This window comes from Toxoplasma gondii, chromosome IX, assembly GCF_000006565.2.
Source record: "Toxoplasma gondii ME49 chromosome IX, whole genome shotgun sequence".
NCBI classification, from domain to species: Eukaryota; Apicomplexa; class Conoidasida; order Eucoccidiorida; family Sarcocystidae; genus Toxoplasma; species Toxoplasma gondii.
Window position 1 is genome coordinate 3711839 of NC_031477.1, and position 15502 is coordinate 3727340.

Consider the following 15502-nt stretch of genomic DNA (forward strand, 5'->3'; position numbering starts at 1 on the left):
GTCTTTGCTGATCCAAAAGTTTTTTTTGCTGCTGAGCAGTGTCTCCTGCTGGCGCCGGATCGCCGTCCGTTAGGCGCACATCGCTACAGCGTAAGAGTGCATGCAGAGTCGATACTGGGCACGACGAACAGAAGCGGCTAGAAAATCGTTTTTGTGGTCTGGAAATTCCCAAGCCCATTCACTGCTTTTTAAGGGTCTCTGGAGATGAACGCTCCAATGAGCCTGTTTCTTCCAAGTCGAGAATGAACGGTGTTTGTCGTTTGGAACCCGTGGTGGCCTGTTCGCAGCCGCAGGCGTCGGAATGCAAGTGCACATCTAGCTACCTCTCCGGCACCGTCCAGCGTTCCCCTTTCAACCGACTGCTGCGATTTGGAGAGAAAGCCCTGACCGAAAAGGGAATTTCAACGACGTAACACAATGTCTTCTTTGTCGGCGAGACCCCTCGCGTGCCTGACCATGAGTCCATGGCAATCGTGACTGCAGGGACTTTGAGGCCGCCGTGACCCGAACGTGAGAGATACCTTCCATTCTTACGTTCCGAGAACTGACGGTGAGGCACAAACTTTCTGTGGAACACGATGTCTTGAACGAAACCCCACCATCCTTTTTGCTAGAGTGCTTCTTCGGAGAAGTTCCAGGGGTCTCAAAGACTCTTCTGTTCCGGCTCCAATTCACATCTTACCAACACATGCAGGAGTCTGCAGCTCTCCTCACCGACTCTCGAGCTCGACTCTCGGTTCTGTGACGCCCACGACAGTGTCGTCTGAGGGGAACAACAAAAATATTTACTTTACCAGATCGTCTGCGCGTTGGCAAGGACGTTCTTCCGCGCCGTGGTCCTCCGTTTTGCTGTCTGCTTGAAAATGCATTTTGAAGCAGTTCCACCCTTCATACTCCAGTGCCGGTTTTTCAGTGCGGGAGTTGAAGGATGCATAGCTAAGGAACGCTAGGCCTGACTTTGTAGTGGCGACGCGGAAATCTGCTGTCGCAGATGGAGACAGCGATGCCCTCTTTCGCATACCATTTGCCGTCTGCATCTCCAATTCCTCGGCTCCTCGGCGATGTATGCACCTGGATGCGCTTCAGAGCCTGTGCCTCTTGCCCAACCGCTTAGCGCGACGTTCGCTGCAAACCAGCGGGGACGCGGAAGAAGAGACGAGACAAGACAGAAGAAGCGGAGATGTGAAGATGGAAAACAGACATGCATGTGGTCTCGCCGGGATGGCCTCACCCGTCTTCAACAGAGGGCCTTCTTCTCCGAAAACGGGTGCGGTCTCTCGAGAAACAGGCCTCCCCGATGCGCGACGAACGCCGTCCGTCTCTCCTGCCTCATCCTCCCGTCCTTGTAGTGCCCTTTTATCCGGCGCTTCTAACCGCCATCCAACTCCTTCCTCTGCTTTTTCTGTCTCCTCCCCCTCTTCCTCTGTCTCCTCTCCTCCTGTCTGCCTTCGTTCTCAGGCTTCTTCGGCTTCTCTCCGTCCGTCGGAAGAGGGCGAGGTTGTCGACGCTCCGTGTGGGCGGCGCCAATCGGCTCTCTCTCACGCATTCTCTGGAAAAAAATCGTCTCAGAAGTCTTCAGGTTCTTTTTCTCAGCCGCGGACACTGCACCTGCGTCTCAGCGACTGGTCCAGACGCGACAGAGGACCTCTTAGACGGGAAGGGGGAGACATTCTGCTCGCAGAAAGCTCCGCAGACACCCTGGAACCGCAGCCTCGCCTCCACCTCGCCTGCGACTTCCCTTCGGTCTGCTCGCTGACTTCACCCCACACTGAGTGCAGGGACTTGCATGTCGCCTCCCGCCCTGTCGTGGTTGGAGAAGACGCCCTGCGAGACCAGAGGTCCTTAGAAGAAGAGCGACGAGAAGAAGCAGGCTCACGGGGGGACGCCGAGACTTTCGGAGCAACGCCGAGGAACGAGACGACTCCGGCTGCGTCGGTTCTCTCGTCAGCTGGAGCAGGCACTCCTTGCACCAGCTTCGTGGATGCTGATCCTCGCTTCTGTCGTCGATTCCCTCGCGCCTATCTGCGCTTAACGTCGGAGACAAGCGTCGCCGACGGAGAAGAAAGCGGTGGTTTCGCTGGCGTTTCAGAGCGGGCGAGGACAGACAGAGCGGGAGGAGGAGACCCTGGGGGCGTGAGGCGCCTTTTGAAACGCATGCAGCGGCTCCGACAGAGACCTCCTTGCCGTGAGAGAGAGAGACAGCGAGGAGACAGTCGAGACGGTTTCAAGCATAAGGCCTCCGCCTCCGCTTGGTTCTCGGGAGACGCGTTCAGACGAGAACTCCGAAAAAAATGTTTTCAGTGCTCGCGGACTTGGCGAAAACTCTCCCGAGATCCCTACAGCGGAGCGCATGCGCGCAGCGTCAATATCGTCGACCTGTATGCCGCTTACGACGAAGTTCACGAAGCCCCACACAATGAAAACCTGCATTCTCAGCTTTTCTCGCGCGTCCTGTCTCCCTCGAAACGGACAGGAGAGAAAAACGACAAGGCCTCATCTGCGCAACGACAGAAGGAAGCTGCGAGAGACACACCCATTTTTGCCTCTTCTAACTCCCAGGAAAGAGTCTCTACAGCTCCTCCTACCACACTCAGACGCTGTCTCTACACTTCCCATGGCTTTTGCGGAAGAGAGCGAATTTCGCTCTGGATCGCCCTCGTCCTCATTGGAATTCTCGTAAGGAAACAGACATTCCATGTACTTCTGTATGCCAGAGTCTGACTACCTGCATGCGCATATGCATGTGTGTATCTATGTATGTGTACATACATGTAACTAAATATATATATATATATAATATGTTTATGTATATATATATATATGTATATATGCACATGCATGCTCATTTACGTTTGCTTTTGACTGTGCGCGAGTTCCTGAGTAAGCGTTAACCTTCGGTGTCGCGACTGCACCCTTCTGGATGGTGATCTAGTCCTATGTGCATGCATCCGCCGCTCCTGTCATGTCAGCACTGTCGGTGAACATCCACCTGTGCTCCTTTTCAGACGGCGCTGGTTTCGTATTTCCTCGACTGGGGGGTCGACTTTGTTCTTCTGCCGCTCCAAGAAAACGCCGTTCAGCGCCACTCCTACACAGCCATTTTTGCGTATTCGGTCGCTTGTGCAGTTGTGGCGACCGCCTGCTGTCTTTTGGTTCCTCAGAGTCAAGGTAAAGCATCTCCTTTTCTTTCTTTTGTCGACCGTTGCTTCCCCGCTCTGTCCATGTTTTTCATCCCGTGCCCCTCGTCTTTTTCGAGCGCCTTCTTGTTCTCGTGTGGAGACTCTGCGTCTCCTCGGGTGTCCTGCCTGCTTCTCCCGTTCCTCGCCTCTGCAACAAGGATCGAAGACAGACGACTCGCAGACTGAAAGAAGGAAATCTTCGGTGCTCTGCTGTCGATGTATCTGCTTTTGTCTATTCGCTTTTTATCTACATCGACGAGGGCTCTTTGTATCCATCGCGTTGAGCTTATGGACCAAAAGCTATCTGTAGATCTGTGTATTTGCCTATTGCGATTGACGTGTCTATCCACAAATACCTATCCGTCTGAAGCTCTCTCTTCATGTCTTTGTCTCTCTGTCTATTTGTCTGTCGACATCGACCCAGATCTGCCGATCTCGATGCATCGATCTCACTCTGTTTCTTCTCCTCTTTCTTCCCCTTCTGTCCCTTGGTCGCCCTGCTTCTCTCTCGCGCAGGATCTGGGATTCCGGAGTTGCGCACCGTCTTGTCAGGTTCCTTTCTCCCGGACTTTTGTGCATGGCCGACGTTCTTTGCGCGATGCGTAGGCCTCCTGGCGTGTATTTGCGGAGGTTTGTCGGTGGGGAAGGAAGGACCAGTTGTGCATTTGTCTGCGATTCTCGCGACCCAGCTGTGTCGCCTGAGACCGCTCCAAGCTCTCACCGCTTCGCCGTCGAAGTTGCTCTCCATTCTCGACGTTGCAGTCGCCGCTGGCGTCACCGCCACCTTCGGTACGCCCTTCGGTGGGGTCTTGTTCTCGATCGAAGTGACAGCGACGTTCTTCCTCGTGCATGCGCTCTGGAAGAGCTACTTCTGCTGCATCTTCTGCGTCCTCACGTTCCGCCTCCTCCATGAGAGGCTGTCTCCTATTGAACAGCTGTACCAAGGCACGCAGCTCCCGAGCTTCGACGTCTCCTGGGAAGTCCTCAGCTTCGCGATTCTCGGCGCCGTCTGCGGGTGTCTCGGTGGCCTCTTCGTCTGGGCTGCGAGCAAAGTTTTTCAACTCTCTCGCAAGCATGTCTATCCAAGTGCTGGCCGAAAGATTCTTTTCGTGTCAGCCGTCATGCTCGCTCTAAACGTTCTCAGCCACCACTCCGTCGTTCTGAAGAGCGAGGTGAGAACTACCGAGGAAACGCGACGGGAACGCGAGGGCCAGGGAACAAGAAGGCAATCCTTCGGAAGAACTCACGACACTCGAGGGAGAAACAAAGCAACGCGGCAAGACGGAACACAGGGAGAAGGAGAAGGTCGCAGGCTGACCTCTGAGGCCCTATCTCTCCAGAGGCGCTTCAGAGAGAAACCAGGCACACAGAGCGTCGTGACGGGTGTCAAAACGGGTGCCTCGAGCGGATGCACATAGACTTGGCAGGCGATCGCCAGAGAAACGGAGAGTTTTCGCAGAAAGAGACGGGCATTCAAAAGGAAAGAAGAGATGCAGCTTCGTGAGAGACAGGATGGGCATTCAGTACGGATAGACAACAGCCAAGTGTGTGAGGGAGAGGAAATGCATTCAGATGAGACGGAACAAACGTTCTCGGCGAAAAACGTCCTTGTCACAGGTCGAGACCGTATCGATACACTTTCGGAGACCGACGCGGCACCGGTAAAATGCAACGTTGAGTAGAGCGCAGATCTCAGAATGAGGCTCGACCGTGTTTTTGTTGCGAGAGAAGAAACTTTCTTCGGTTTTGAGAGACGCTGGACGGCTGTGCAGGATCGGCTCAAACTCGGCGAATTCTTCGACGTCGAGAGCTTGGATACAAACAAATGGAGTTCTCATGTCTTTCTCTCCCTCTTCCTCTTCGTCCTCTTCAAGTTCGCCGCGACCATTCTTTCCGTCGCCTGTCCTGTCCCCGCCGGAATCTTCACTCCCATCTTCGTTTGTGGAGCTGCTCTAGGTACACATCGGAACTCTTCCATGTGCATGCAAATGAGTCGATGTCCGCATCAAGGTGCTCTCTCCGCATCTCGCAGAACGCAGAGACTTCCTCCTCACATCCAGATACCTACAAATGCATATATGAACTCACATGAATATTCATTATATACATGTATATGCATGCGTCTAGGCGTCTGCATCTATGTGGGGAGAGAGGGATGTGCATTTGTGTCTCTCTAGCGCTGTATACAAGATGGAATGTTATTTCCGACCTCGGTGAGACGGTTTTTGTGCTCTCGCAGGGCGGCTGTATGGAAAGATTTTAAGGCATTTTGTGCCTACTCTGTCGTCTCCCGCCGCATACGCCCTTGTTGGAGCGGCCTCTCTCGCCGCAGGAACAACTCGAACAATCAGCGTACGTCTTCTTCACCTCAGTGCCTGCGAACCTCCACACATGTGGAAGCCTTGGAGAGTTCCGCATCTCTCTCTCTCTCTCTATATATATATATATATGTATTTATATCCATATTTGTATTTTTGTATGTATGTATGTATATATGTATGTGTATGTTCATTCGTGTACATGCATAGTTGTCCCTCTGTGCATGCAGTATGTTGAGGACAATGAGACAGGGGCATTGTTTGTCGACACGGAGGGAGGCAGTCGCCAAAGGCACCGCGTCGTTCGCTGGTGCGAGCCGCGGCTTCTTTCTGTCCTTCTTCCTGCATGCCTGTATCCTGTGTGCGCCTTGCGCCTGTCTCGAGAGAATCCGACACACTTAATTTACAATTTTGACAGACTTCCACTTTGAAAAAGTCGACCATGTTACAACTTACATTAAGAAAAGAAATATCTTACAGTTACGAAAAACATGGTGTGCCTTGACGTTTACCTGTACAGATGGATAACTATACATCTTTACCAATATTCATATCAACCTATACATACGTAAATATTATGTATGCATGTACGTATGTAAATTCAAGTAAATGTATATACATATATATATATATATATATGTATATTTATATGTGCATGTATGGATGTATATATGTATATGTATGTAGGTAAAGGTGGAGGTGTGCTGTGGCATGTCCGAGGCTGTGTGCGCATGCGTTGCGTTTCGGCTTCGTCAGTGGCTTTGTGTCTCAGGATTTCGTTTCTTCTTTGCGCAGGTCAGCGTGATTGTTTTCGAGCTTACAGGAAAACTAAGTCACATGATTCCAGTTCTTCTCGCCGTTCTCATTGCCTACGGGGTCAACGGCTTCTTCACGATTTCGATCTACGACGTCATGCTGCTGATCAAAGACCTGCCGTATGTGCCCAAGCTGAAGTCCATGCATGCGTACAATCTCCAGGCCAAAGACATCATGGCGGCGACGGCTTATAGTCGGAGAGCGGTCGGCACAGCGACGGCGGAGGGCGAGGGCCGAGGAGACAGCCGCGACAGCAGAGACGTCAGGCTGTGCACTGATGGCCTGTCGAGAAGGCGAGTGCAGAACGAGGACTTGCCCTTGACTGTGGAGATCGAGCTGCCTTGGCTCCGAAGCGAGCAGGCAAGAACAAGCGAGAAGAGATACGAAAGCACGGGCAAACACGACAGCAGCTCCCGGCCCTCTTCTCCTGTTCCGCTTCTCTTGAAAGAGAAAGATGCAGGGAACGCGGTGCTCATGCAGAGCGAGGAAGAGACGACCGAATCTAGCGGCGACTCTCCCGCCGGCGGGTCTCTTTCCGGTGTCTGCCGATGGAGCAGCTCGGCTGTACGTACACACGAGATGGGGACGGAACTCCGAGGAGATCATTGCGGCAGCGACTCCATGCCGGGCAGAGGAGAAGGCGAATCAAGCGGCGACGAGATCGAGGAAACGCGCGACCACGATGTCGGCTGTTTCGACGAAACGCCGTCGCCGGAAGATGAAGAAGATGCGTTCATCGTAGCCATCGACAAGGAGAGAAGCACTGTTCTGGACCTCGTGTTCTGTCGCCTTCTTTACGCAGGCGTCGCGATTCCAGTGGTGTCGAGCGTTGCGCATCCGCGCGTTGAAGGCGCCGTTCCTCTCTCTGCTCTGGACAGGTACTTGGCTTCTCTTGACATCATCTCTGTCTCGCCTTCTGCTCCGACCCCCGCCGTCTTCTCGCCCTTCTCCCCTCGGCCTCTGTCGCGGCCGCCGGCCTTCCGCGATTCGCGTTTCCCTCGCAGAAAGCGCCTGTCTCTACAGCGGCTCGGCGGCCAAGTGCGGCGGCTCCTTGTTCGGGACTCCGGGAGAGAAAGGCGTTCGTACGGAAGCGGAGAAAGAAGAAGACTGGAGAACAGAGGCGGACGCAGTCGCGACCCAGGCCCCACACAGACACAAGGAGCGGACAAACCGGGGAAATATGTTCTCTGGAAAGCCACAGAAGAAGAAGAGGAGGAGGAGGAAGAGGAAGAAGAAGAGGAGGAAGAAGAGGAGGAGACCGATGCGGGACTTCCAGGAGCAGAAGGGAGAACTGGGTGGAGATCGTGCGCAGAGACTGGAAGAGGAAGCAGCTCTGAAGAGGCATCCGGAGCGAGAATGGAAATCCAAGAGCGAAGACGAACAAAAGAGAGCCGAAGGACGGACGCAGACAGAAAAAGAGGCAGCAGAGTCGCTGCTGCGCGTCGCCACCAGCGGAGACAGTGTCATGAGACAGACGAAAGCGAGAAAGAAGGCACAGTCGCCGGACAACGGAGTGAAACAGGTAGAATCAGAGAGACAAACAGAAAGAGAGAAGAAAGAGAGAGGCGAAGGAGAGAGGCGAAGGAGAGAGGCTGAGGCGAAGAAGAAGGGGAGAAAGAGAGGGAGATAGCGAAGGGAAAAGAAACAGATTCAAAGACCGGAAGATAAACAAAGAGCGGACCAGAACGAAGCTTTTGGTCAGTTTCAATATCCAGGGCAGGGCGCTGAATTGGATACCCAGAGAACTGTGCACTCTGTCGCTATCTCGTTGCTCTTCTCGCTCTTGTGTAAGGCTGCCTGTTTCCTTCTTTCTTGACGTATGTTCGCAGAGCAAAGAGAGAGGACAGCCATGCGTCGGCGTCAGTTCGTCTCAGACGAGACGATGGCGCACAGTGAACTCACGCGACTTGCCACTGAAGAAATGCGCGCAGAGGAAGAGGAGACTTTGGCGACTGTGACTCGTCGAATTCTCGCGCGAGTGGTGAGACTCTAAAGGGTCCAGGTTTCACCATTTTTCGAGCTAGCGGAAAGAAACGCAAGATGTGAGGGCTGTTGAGAGGACGAAAGAGGCAGTTCTCTGCATGCATTTTGAACTCTCGTCCTGCTGAGACTTCCCTGGATCTCCGACGCTAGCGGGTGCACATGATGTTCCTGCGTGCTTCACTCGAAAACGCTTTGCACGCAAGCTGTCTAGACAGTGTCTGGGAGCACAGAGACAGAAAATCAGCTGGTCTCCGCGAATCCGAGTGTGATTGTCTATCTGCCTATCTGAATAGAGTTCTGTATGAAGAGAAGGAAGTCTGTGGCTATTTTTCTATCCGCGTATCTATTATCTATGTCTTGGTCGACAGCTACGTCTGCATCTGCATCATGTGTACCTGCAGCTATTTTTGACATATTTTTCAGTTTTGGTAAAACGCTTGTATGGTCCACCAAAAGGTCTTCTGGTGTCTTCCTTGCATGCACTGGCTTCCTTCGTCGCCTCTTTCCGATTCGCGAGACCTTCGGCATCTGCGACTTCTTTCCTTCCTCTCGTGGGTGTTGCATGCATTTGGAAGTTGCACTTGGCACGACTCCCCGAGGTGGACTCCTGCATGGCATCTCGAAGGTCTCTGCTCAGTGGATCCAAGTTTTCCTTTGCGTCTGTGCATGCGCCGCTTATTCAGCTCGCGCTTTACTCCCCCGTCGAACTCCTCTGTCTAGACAGCTTCCCCATCGACTGGACTCGCCTCGAGGTCGACGCGGCGCCTCTCTGTGTCCTTCCAGGAACTCCCGTGGTAGACGAGAAAACAAGAAGAAACAAGGCTCTCTGCACAGCTGAGAAGAGGGCAAAAGCCACAGGCTCGCGTTTTTATATTTATCTGTAGAGCGGAACCCCCCCGTGTCAACGGACAGCTGCATAGAGGAACATGTAAAACAGGCAAGCATGTAGGACTGCATATACATCTACGGAACTCTACACATGCATATATATACATATATATATACATATATATATACATATATATATATTTGTTTTTTTTAATTGTTTGTTTATGCTTGGATGGGGGTGTCGGAGGAGTGTAGAAGCATGCGAACACCCCTGGTCGTTTTAGCATGAACCTCTGTGCACGGTGTTCGCAGATTGGATCTAAGTCTAAGCCAGCGTTGGTCGCTAGGAAGCGTCTTTTTGCGGGCGATTTATTGCCTGTATTTTCCCTGTTGCATGCAGAGCAAAGTTCACTTCATGTTCACCATGCTCTTTCTGGGCCAGGTCTTCGTCTCCGACAACGCTGGCTTGCTTCTGGGTAAGCCTCGCTTTCTCCTTTGCATGCAGCGCGAAGCAGACACAGATCTTGCATGCAGCGAGAACCATTTGTTGAAACGTTCATGGAAAGGCGCGTTGAAGCATCAGTGCTTTTCGGCGCTTGCTTCTCCTCAACAGGAACCAAAGGAGGGAGAGAGCTGGGGAGGTACGGGCGCATCTGTCCTGAAGCATTTTACAGTCGTCATTGTCTCCATTTCCAGACTTTCTTCTCTTGATAAAGACGCACGAAGCATCTTTATCGCTCCGATGAAGGCCACCGTCCCTGAACGTTTATCCGAAAAGTTTGTCATGCTCTTCACAGTCTGGAAGGTGATGCATGCAACGATTACTAAGAGCGCATGCTTGCAGTTCGACAGAGTTCTTCTCCGAAAACACATACTCCATCACAGAACACCTCCTCGTAGCTGTCGCTCTCTTTCACCTTCCACTGCTCCCTTCCCAACTGCAAGACTGTGATACATTGACACTGTGTGCCCCTTCCATGTCTCTGGAACCTCAAGAATTCTCTTGTTTTCCTTTCAGGTGTGATTACGAAGCAATCCTTGATGCAGGCAGACGACGCAGCGACTTCTTCCTTGTCCCCGGGAACGCGAGAAGGGTGTCAGAGACAGGCAAACACTGTGAAGGAAACCTTCCACCTTTTCTCCCTCCTCAAGAGCGAAATTCGCCGCCTCTGCAGACCGGCGCGCCTGCATGCGCGACACAAGTTCCCAGTCCGAATCTCCTGAAGAGCGAGAGGCTGAGGTGTACAGTGCATCCGAAAGAATGTATTTACACCTGAATGTGATAGATTTCCGTTGATCACTTTGCACATCTTCTTTCGAGAACAAGACGGACAAATGTGCAGCAAAAACGATTTGTGAAGAGGAGAGGAAAAGAGGACGAGCCAGAAGATGGCGAAACGAAAATGAGTCACACGACGAGCAACCCACCGACGCTACGTCCCCAAGAGTGTTCCGGCTGCTCACTCGTCGACAAGATACCTTCTGCATGCACCGCGCTTCGAAACAGCGCACTGCGATGTCTCCGCGTACATTGCACACTCCAGAACAGAGCGTTTCGTGGTGGACCAGAGCGTTGTTTCTGTGTGATGTCCTGCTCCCCATCGTGGACGAAAAAGACTGTGTCAGTCTCTTGCATGCACCTCTGAAAACATCGAGTGTCTGATGCGGGCGTCGTCCTTTCGTTTGCTGGCCTCCTCGCGGCTTCGACGCGTGGAGAACCAAGATGCAGTCCAACATCTCTCCAGCCAACAGGAGACGCCAATGCAGACTGCATGCGCTGCTCTCGAGGTCGCCGTCCGTGTCGGCGACAGGCCGAAAAAAGTCGAAAAATCTGGCGCTGTTCCAGAGAAGCAGCGACGAAACGTATCCCGCGACAGACAAGCAAGAAAGCGATCGCCTCCACCTTGCGTCTGAGGTCAGCAACAAAGCGGCGGGGACAAAGGCAGCAGCCTGCGTGGAAAGCTAAAGTCGAGAACGGAAGCCATCAGCAGACGCCGAGCTCGAGGCCCAGTTCTTCTTGCATGCTGTCCAGACCGACTAGACAGCTCTCTCGCACCACACGGTCGGGGTCGTTGGCGTACGTTTGCCTGAAAAAAATAAACACACAGACAAGTCTCCCTCTGAATCTACGAATACGTTCATATATATATATATACATATATGCATACACACACATGTATATATATATGTATGTATGTAAATGTTAGCACCTCTACACAACACACAGACCAGTCCTTATGTATACATACACATATATCCACATATATATATATATTTACGTATATATATATATATATATATATATATATATTTACGTATGTAGATATATACATGTAGATATACATGTGTTGATGGATAAGTGTAGCGAAACGCCTCAGAGCGAGTGCAGATCTTACAGGAGTCGAATGACTGTGTCCTGGACGCTGGTTGCGCCGTCTTCCCACCGCGTCTCCGCAGCTCCGGCGGAGGCGCCGAGCGACCCAAGAGCGAGGGCAGCTTCGTGACGCGCCATGGGATGTTCCCTGGCGTTTTCGAGGCACTGCGCGAGCGCAGCGAACGTTGCGCGCGCGGCGGTCGCTTCGCTGTGTTCGACCTTCAACTGTTCCTTCAAGAACTCGGGAGTCTCCCTGTACTGCGGAGGCGCGTTCGCTGCGCCGTCGTGCTCAGGAGCAGGCGCAGGCGCGTCACCCTGGACCGCTGCGTCGCCTGCAGAGGCCGAGGGGATGCGCAGCTGACCGAGAACGAAGGCAATTTCATGGCGGAGAATGGCAGACGAGGAGTCGCGGGAGAGCACGAGCGCCAGCATCGCCGTCGCCTTTGGGGAGTTCAGATTGCGCAGTGTAGTCATGGCGCGGTAGCTGCAGAGCGCGGGAGGGACAGGCGAGAGCAGAAGATGTGCGAGGACACAGAGGAGACCGACGCATGCATGCGCGAGGGAGGGAAGATGCGCCGCTTGGACGCTCTGAAGAGCCGAGAGACGCAGACGGGGAATGCCGAGCTTCAGACTCACGCGCTCGCCCCGTCGGCATCTCCGCCGCGTCTGCTCAGACACGACGGCCGTGAGCAATGCAAGTGCAACTCCCCCTTATCCACTCGATCGCTGTATCGCAAAAAGGTAAAACCTGGACGGCCTCAGCCTCACACACATGCACATGCATATATCAATAGACCTTTCTATCTCCAAATGGAATTATCGACGGATAGGTATACATACCGATGTATCTATGTCTATATTTGTATCTGAAAGTATATATATATATATATATATGTATGTATGTTTGTATGGATACATGCATGTGTGCATCTAAGTGTCTGTTTATTTGAGGAAAAAGAGCCGTTTTGGCCACTCGAAGGCGTGTGAGATGTTGCGACGAGGGATCCCGAGGAGACGAAGGGCCGTGAGGCGCGTTGCGCAGCGCCGGCACTAGGGGAGCCGAGCCTGGTGACGGTGTGGACTCCGTCGGACTTTGGAGACTCGGTGGAGGAGGGGAGAATGCCAGGACGTCAAGAAACTTCGGAGAAACGTCAGCGAAAAGCAGGAAACGTCGTCGCCTGCGCCGGCGCGGGAGCAGTCGGCCTCACCGGTTCCACAGGCTCTCCTCGTCGTTCAAGAGCTGTGCACTCAGCCAAGGCACATCGGCGGGAGTGCAGTTCGGATACGGCTCGGAGGGATCCACGGTGTTGAACTGGCGGTCGCGGTACGCGTTGTCCTCGCGCAGCCACCATGGCTGGTCCGTCGCGTCGACTGAGGCAGGCGCAGGAGCGCTCGCAGCGCCGTCTCCGGCAGGCGCCTTGCCCTGGATCTTCGACAGCAAAGAGTGAATCGACAACTCGCAAGTCTGCCGCACCGTCAAAGGCGCCGACGGATCCGCCGCGACGTCCTGCAGCTGCACGCAGCACAGCCGAAAGCGCGGGAGTCACGCAACTGGACGAGAAGAAGAAAGAGACGGGGAGAGGAGAAGAAGAAAGAGACGAGGAGAGGAGAAGCAGGACGAGCGAGGAAGAACGAGACTGGGAGAGGAGAAGCAGGACGAGACGAGGAGAGGAGAAGCAGGACGAGCGAGGAAGAACGAGACTGGGAGAGGAGAAGCAGGACGAGAGAGGAAGAAAGAGACTGGGAGAGAAGAAGAAGAAGGAGAAGGACGAGAGAGAAGAGAGACAGAGAACAGCCGCGAATCAAGTACGGACGACGCGCCTGGAGAGGGGAAGACGAAAGCAGGCACTGCGAGCGCGATGCCGCCGTCGTGATGTCATACACATCAAGGTTTCTCCACGAAGCTACGTTCCTTGAATCAGCTGCGAAGAGGAAAGCGAACCGAAGCAATCGACCGACTTACAACGGGGAGCGAACTCTCGTAGCCCAGGGCGCTCAACGCTTCGGCAGCCTAAAAAAAACACAAAAACCAGCCAAAAAAATGACATGCACAAACTTCCGACAACTCTCCACGAATCTCCATGGACACATACACCTCCACATAATAGCACTGATCCTGCATGCCGACGGACAAATGCTCATATGTTCACATATACATATCTATATCTATATCTAAATATATACATATATATATGTATAAATGTACGTATGTATATATGTATGTATATATGTATGTATATATGTATGTATGTGTATATGCATATACATATATATATATATAGGCAGATACGTATGCACATGTAGGCAAACGTTCATGCGGCCCCGCGAAGCTCCTCGAGTTTTCCACAGTCGTCGCAGTCGATACGCGTCTATGTCCAGAGGTGTGGTGCCGCATTTGGGAAGTGGATTGTGCAGCTTGTATTGACGAGCGTCAGTTAGGGAGAAGCAGCTCGAAAAGGCGAAACGCCCGCAGAAGTTGCTAGCTGTCGACGTACTTCATGGCGAACCATTTCGTTTTCACTCGTATCTTTCAAAATCTTCAACAGCGGCTCTCCTGCATCCTGACACCCCAGCTGCCCGAGCACGTAAGTCGCCTCGTGTCTGTACACCGCAAAGTCACAGAGCGATCGGAGAGAGACATGGAGGCAGATCACGGAGGCACTGCGAGCGAAACTTCTCGTCGTCGACCAGGGGAACGCTGCAGCGAAAGAACTTTGCAGACTTTCTCGCTGAAGTGGACGGACCGACGGCAGTGTTCGCCCTCTCCCCAATTCACAGCCTCAGTGCGGCGCTGCGCGTCGCTGTACAGACACCTGAACCCATGCTTCACGTTCCACAGAGACTTGCAGACATGCACAGGTCTCTGTCGAAGCTGCATGCACACAGGAGTATCTCCAAGAAAAACAAGGAATGGCCTCCCTTCTCAGACACACAAGAAATAGTACCCACACATACATACATTTGTATATATATATATATATATGTATACAAATATATATATATATATATATATATAGATAAATATATATAAATATATATATATATATGTATATATATGTGTATATATATGTATATATATATATATATATGTATATACGTGCGTGTATGCATACACGTTTGCCTATACAACGACACCCGCGTAGTACGATCCATGAACGTTTGCGCCTCGATTTACATGCATCAAGATCGAAATGTTTCTATCGACTGGCAGTGCCTTCTAACCTGAAGAGGATAGATCCTTCATCGTGGTTGAGAGATTCGAGGATCAAGTTCATGGCGCCTGCGCCTCCATGTTTTTTGATGGAAAACAGATGCGCCATTTTCCTCACGATGCTCGTCTCGGGGCTGCACATCGCAGCCTCGAGTTCCGCCATCGTCGGCAAGTTGAAGTGATTCTCTGCATCCATCCCCTGCTCCTCTTCGGGAGCCTCCCTGTCCACGGATGCTTCATCGCACTTGCACATTTTCAAGGCTTTATAAGCGAGGTCGATCCTTTTTCTCTGGAAGTCCAAGTGTAAGTACACCATGCAGCGCAGAGCGCAGAGCGTCGAGAGAAAGGCGAGTTTTTCGGACGAAAAAGGCACCACGAGAGTAGCCAAGCTGTCGGTCTGTCGAATTTAAAAATAGTTCTTGGACTTCATCTTCCTCCTCGAAATATCCGCGGCGCCGCGACGATTCCCGCCCACGCACTCGCCTCGCGCTTCTCCACTCAAATTGACGCTGTGGGAGAGACAGCGGCTGGTTTGCGCTTTCGAGTAAGAAAAGAAAGTCGCTGCACCGGACAGAGACGGCACTTTAGCATGGTTTTCAGAAAAGTTAAAAACGTTTCTGACAGTGTTGCCTCCGCGAAAGAAAGACACTGTCGCACTCGCTCTTGCGCGCTTTGTCCCTTTGCTGCGCTGAGCGGGCAGATGAAGAGCAGAGAAGAGCGACGACTTTGCGTCTCAGTCGATCTGTGTCGATCTGTGCCTGCCGCTTTTCCTGTCTCGCAAAAATCGACAGAC

The 15502-nt window shown here is 52.5% G+C and overlaps 2 protein-coding genes across 2 annotated transcripts; one reads left to right on the plus strand and one right to left on the minus strand.

Annotated features, from left to right (window-relative positions):
- Positions 1-402: 402 nt before the first annotated feature.
- Positions 403-10348, plus strand: TGME49_290330 (chloride transporter, chloride channel (ClC) family protein; the record flags this gene model as incomplete). The annotated part of the gene is made up of 10 exons (XM_018782108.1): positions 403-2676; positions 3006-3168; positions 3696-4351; positions 4952-5135; positions 5419-5531; positions 6293-7835; positions 8143-8294; positions 8980-9090; positions 9525-9600; positions 10143-10348. Exons 1-10 carry the CDS (start codon positions 1066-1068, stop codon positions 10346-10348), a joined length of 4815 nt encoding a protein of 1604 aa, XP_018636432.1. The 5' UTR covers positions 403-1065.
- Positions 10264-15339, minus strand: TGME49_290340 (HEAT repeat-containing protein). The gene is made up of 6 exons (XM_002368407.2): positions 14721-15339; positions 13994-14099; positions 13462-13509; positions 12707-13011; positions 11521-11982; positions 10264-11211 (listed from the first exon to the last, which is right to left on the minus strand). The coding sequence occupies exons 1-6, from the start codon at positions 15023-15025 to the stop codon at positions 11109-11111; spliced, it is 1329 nt and encodes a 442-aa protein (XP_002368448.2). The 5' UTR covers positions 15026-15339; the 3' UTR covers positions 10264-11108.
- Between the last annotated feature and the right edge of the window lie 163 nt (positions 15340-15502).

Bases quoted from the DNA above. Each gene is read 5' to 3' on its own strand.
- TGME49_290340 (XM_002368407.2), bottom strand. From the start codon at position 15,025: ATGGTGTACTTACACTTGGACTTCCAGAGAAAAAGGATCGACCTCGCT. The intron at 14,100-14,720 runs GTTAGAAGGCAC...TGCGGTGTACAG, and splicing joins GAAGGATCTATCCTCTTCAG to ACACGAGGCGACTTACGTGC. The intron at 11,983-12,706 runs GTGAGGCCGACT...CGCGCTCTGCAG, and splicing joins GAGGAGAGCCTGTGGAACCG to CTACCGCGCCATGACTACAC.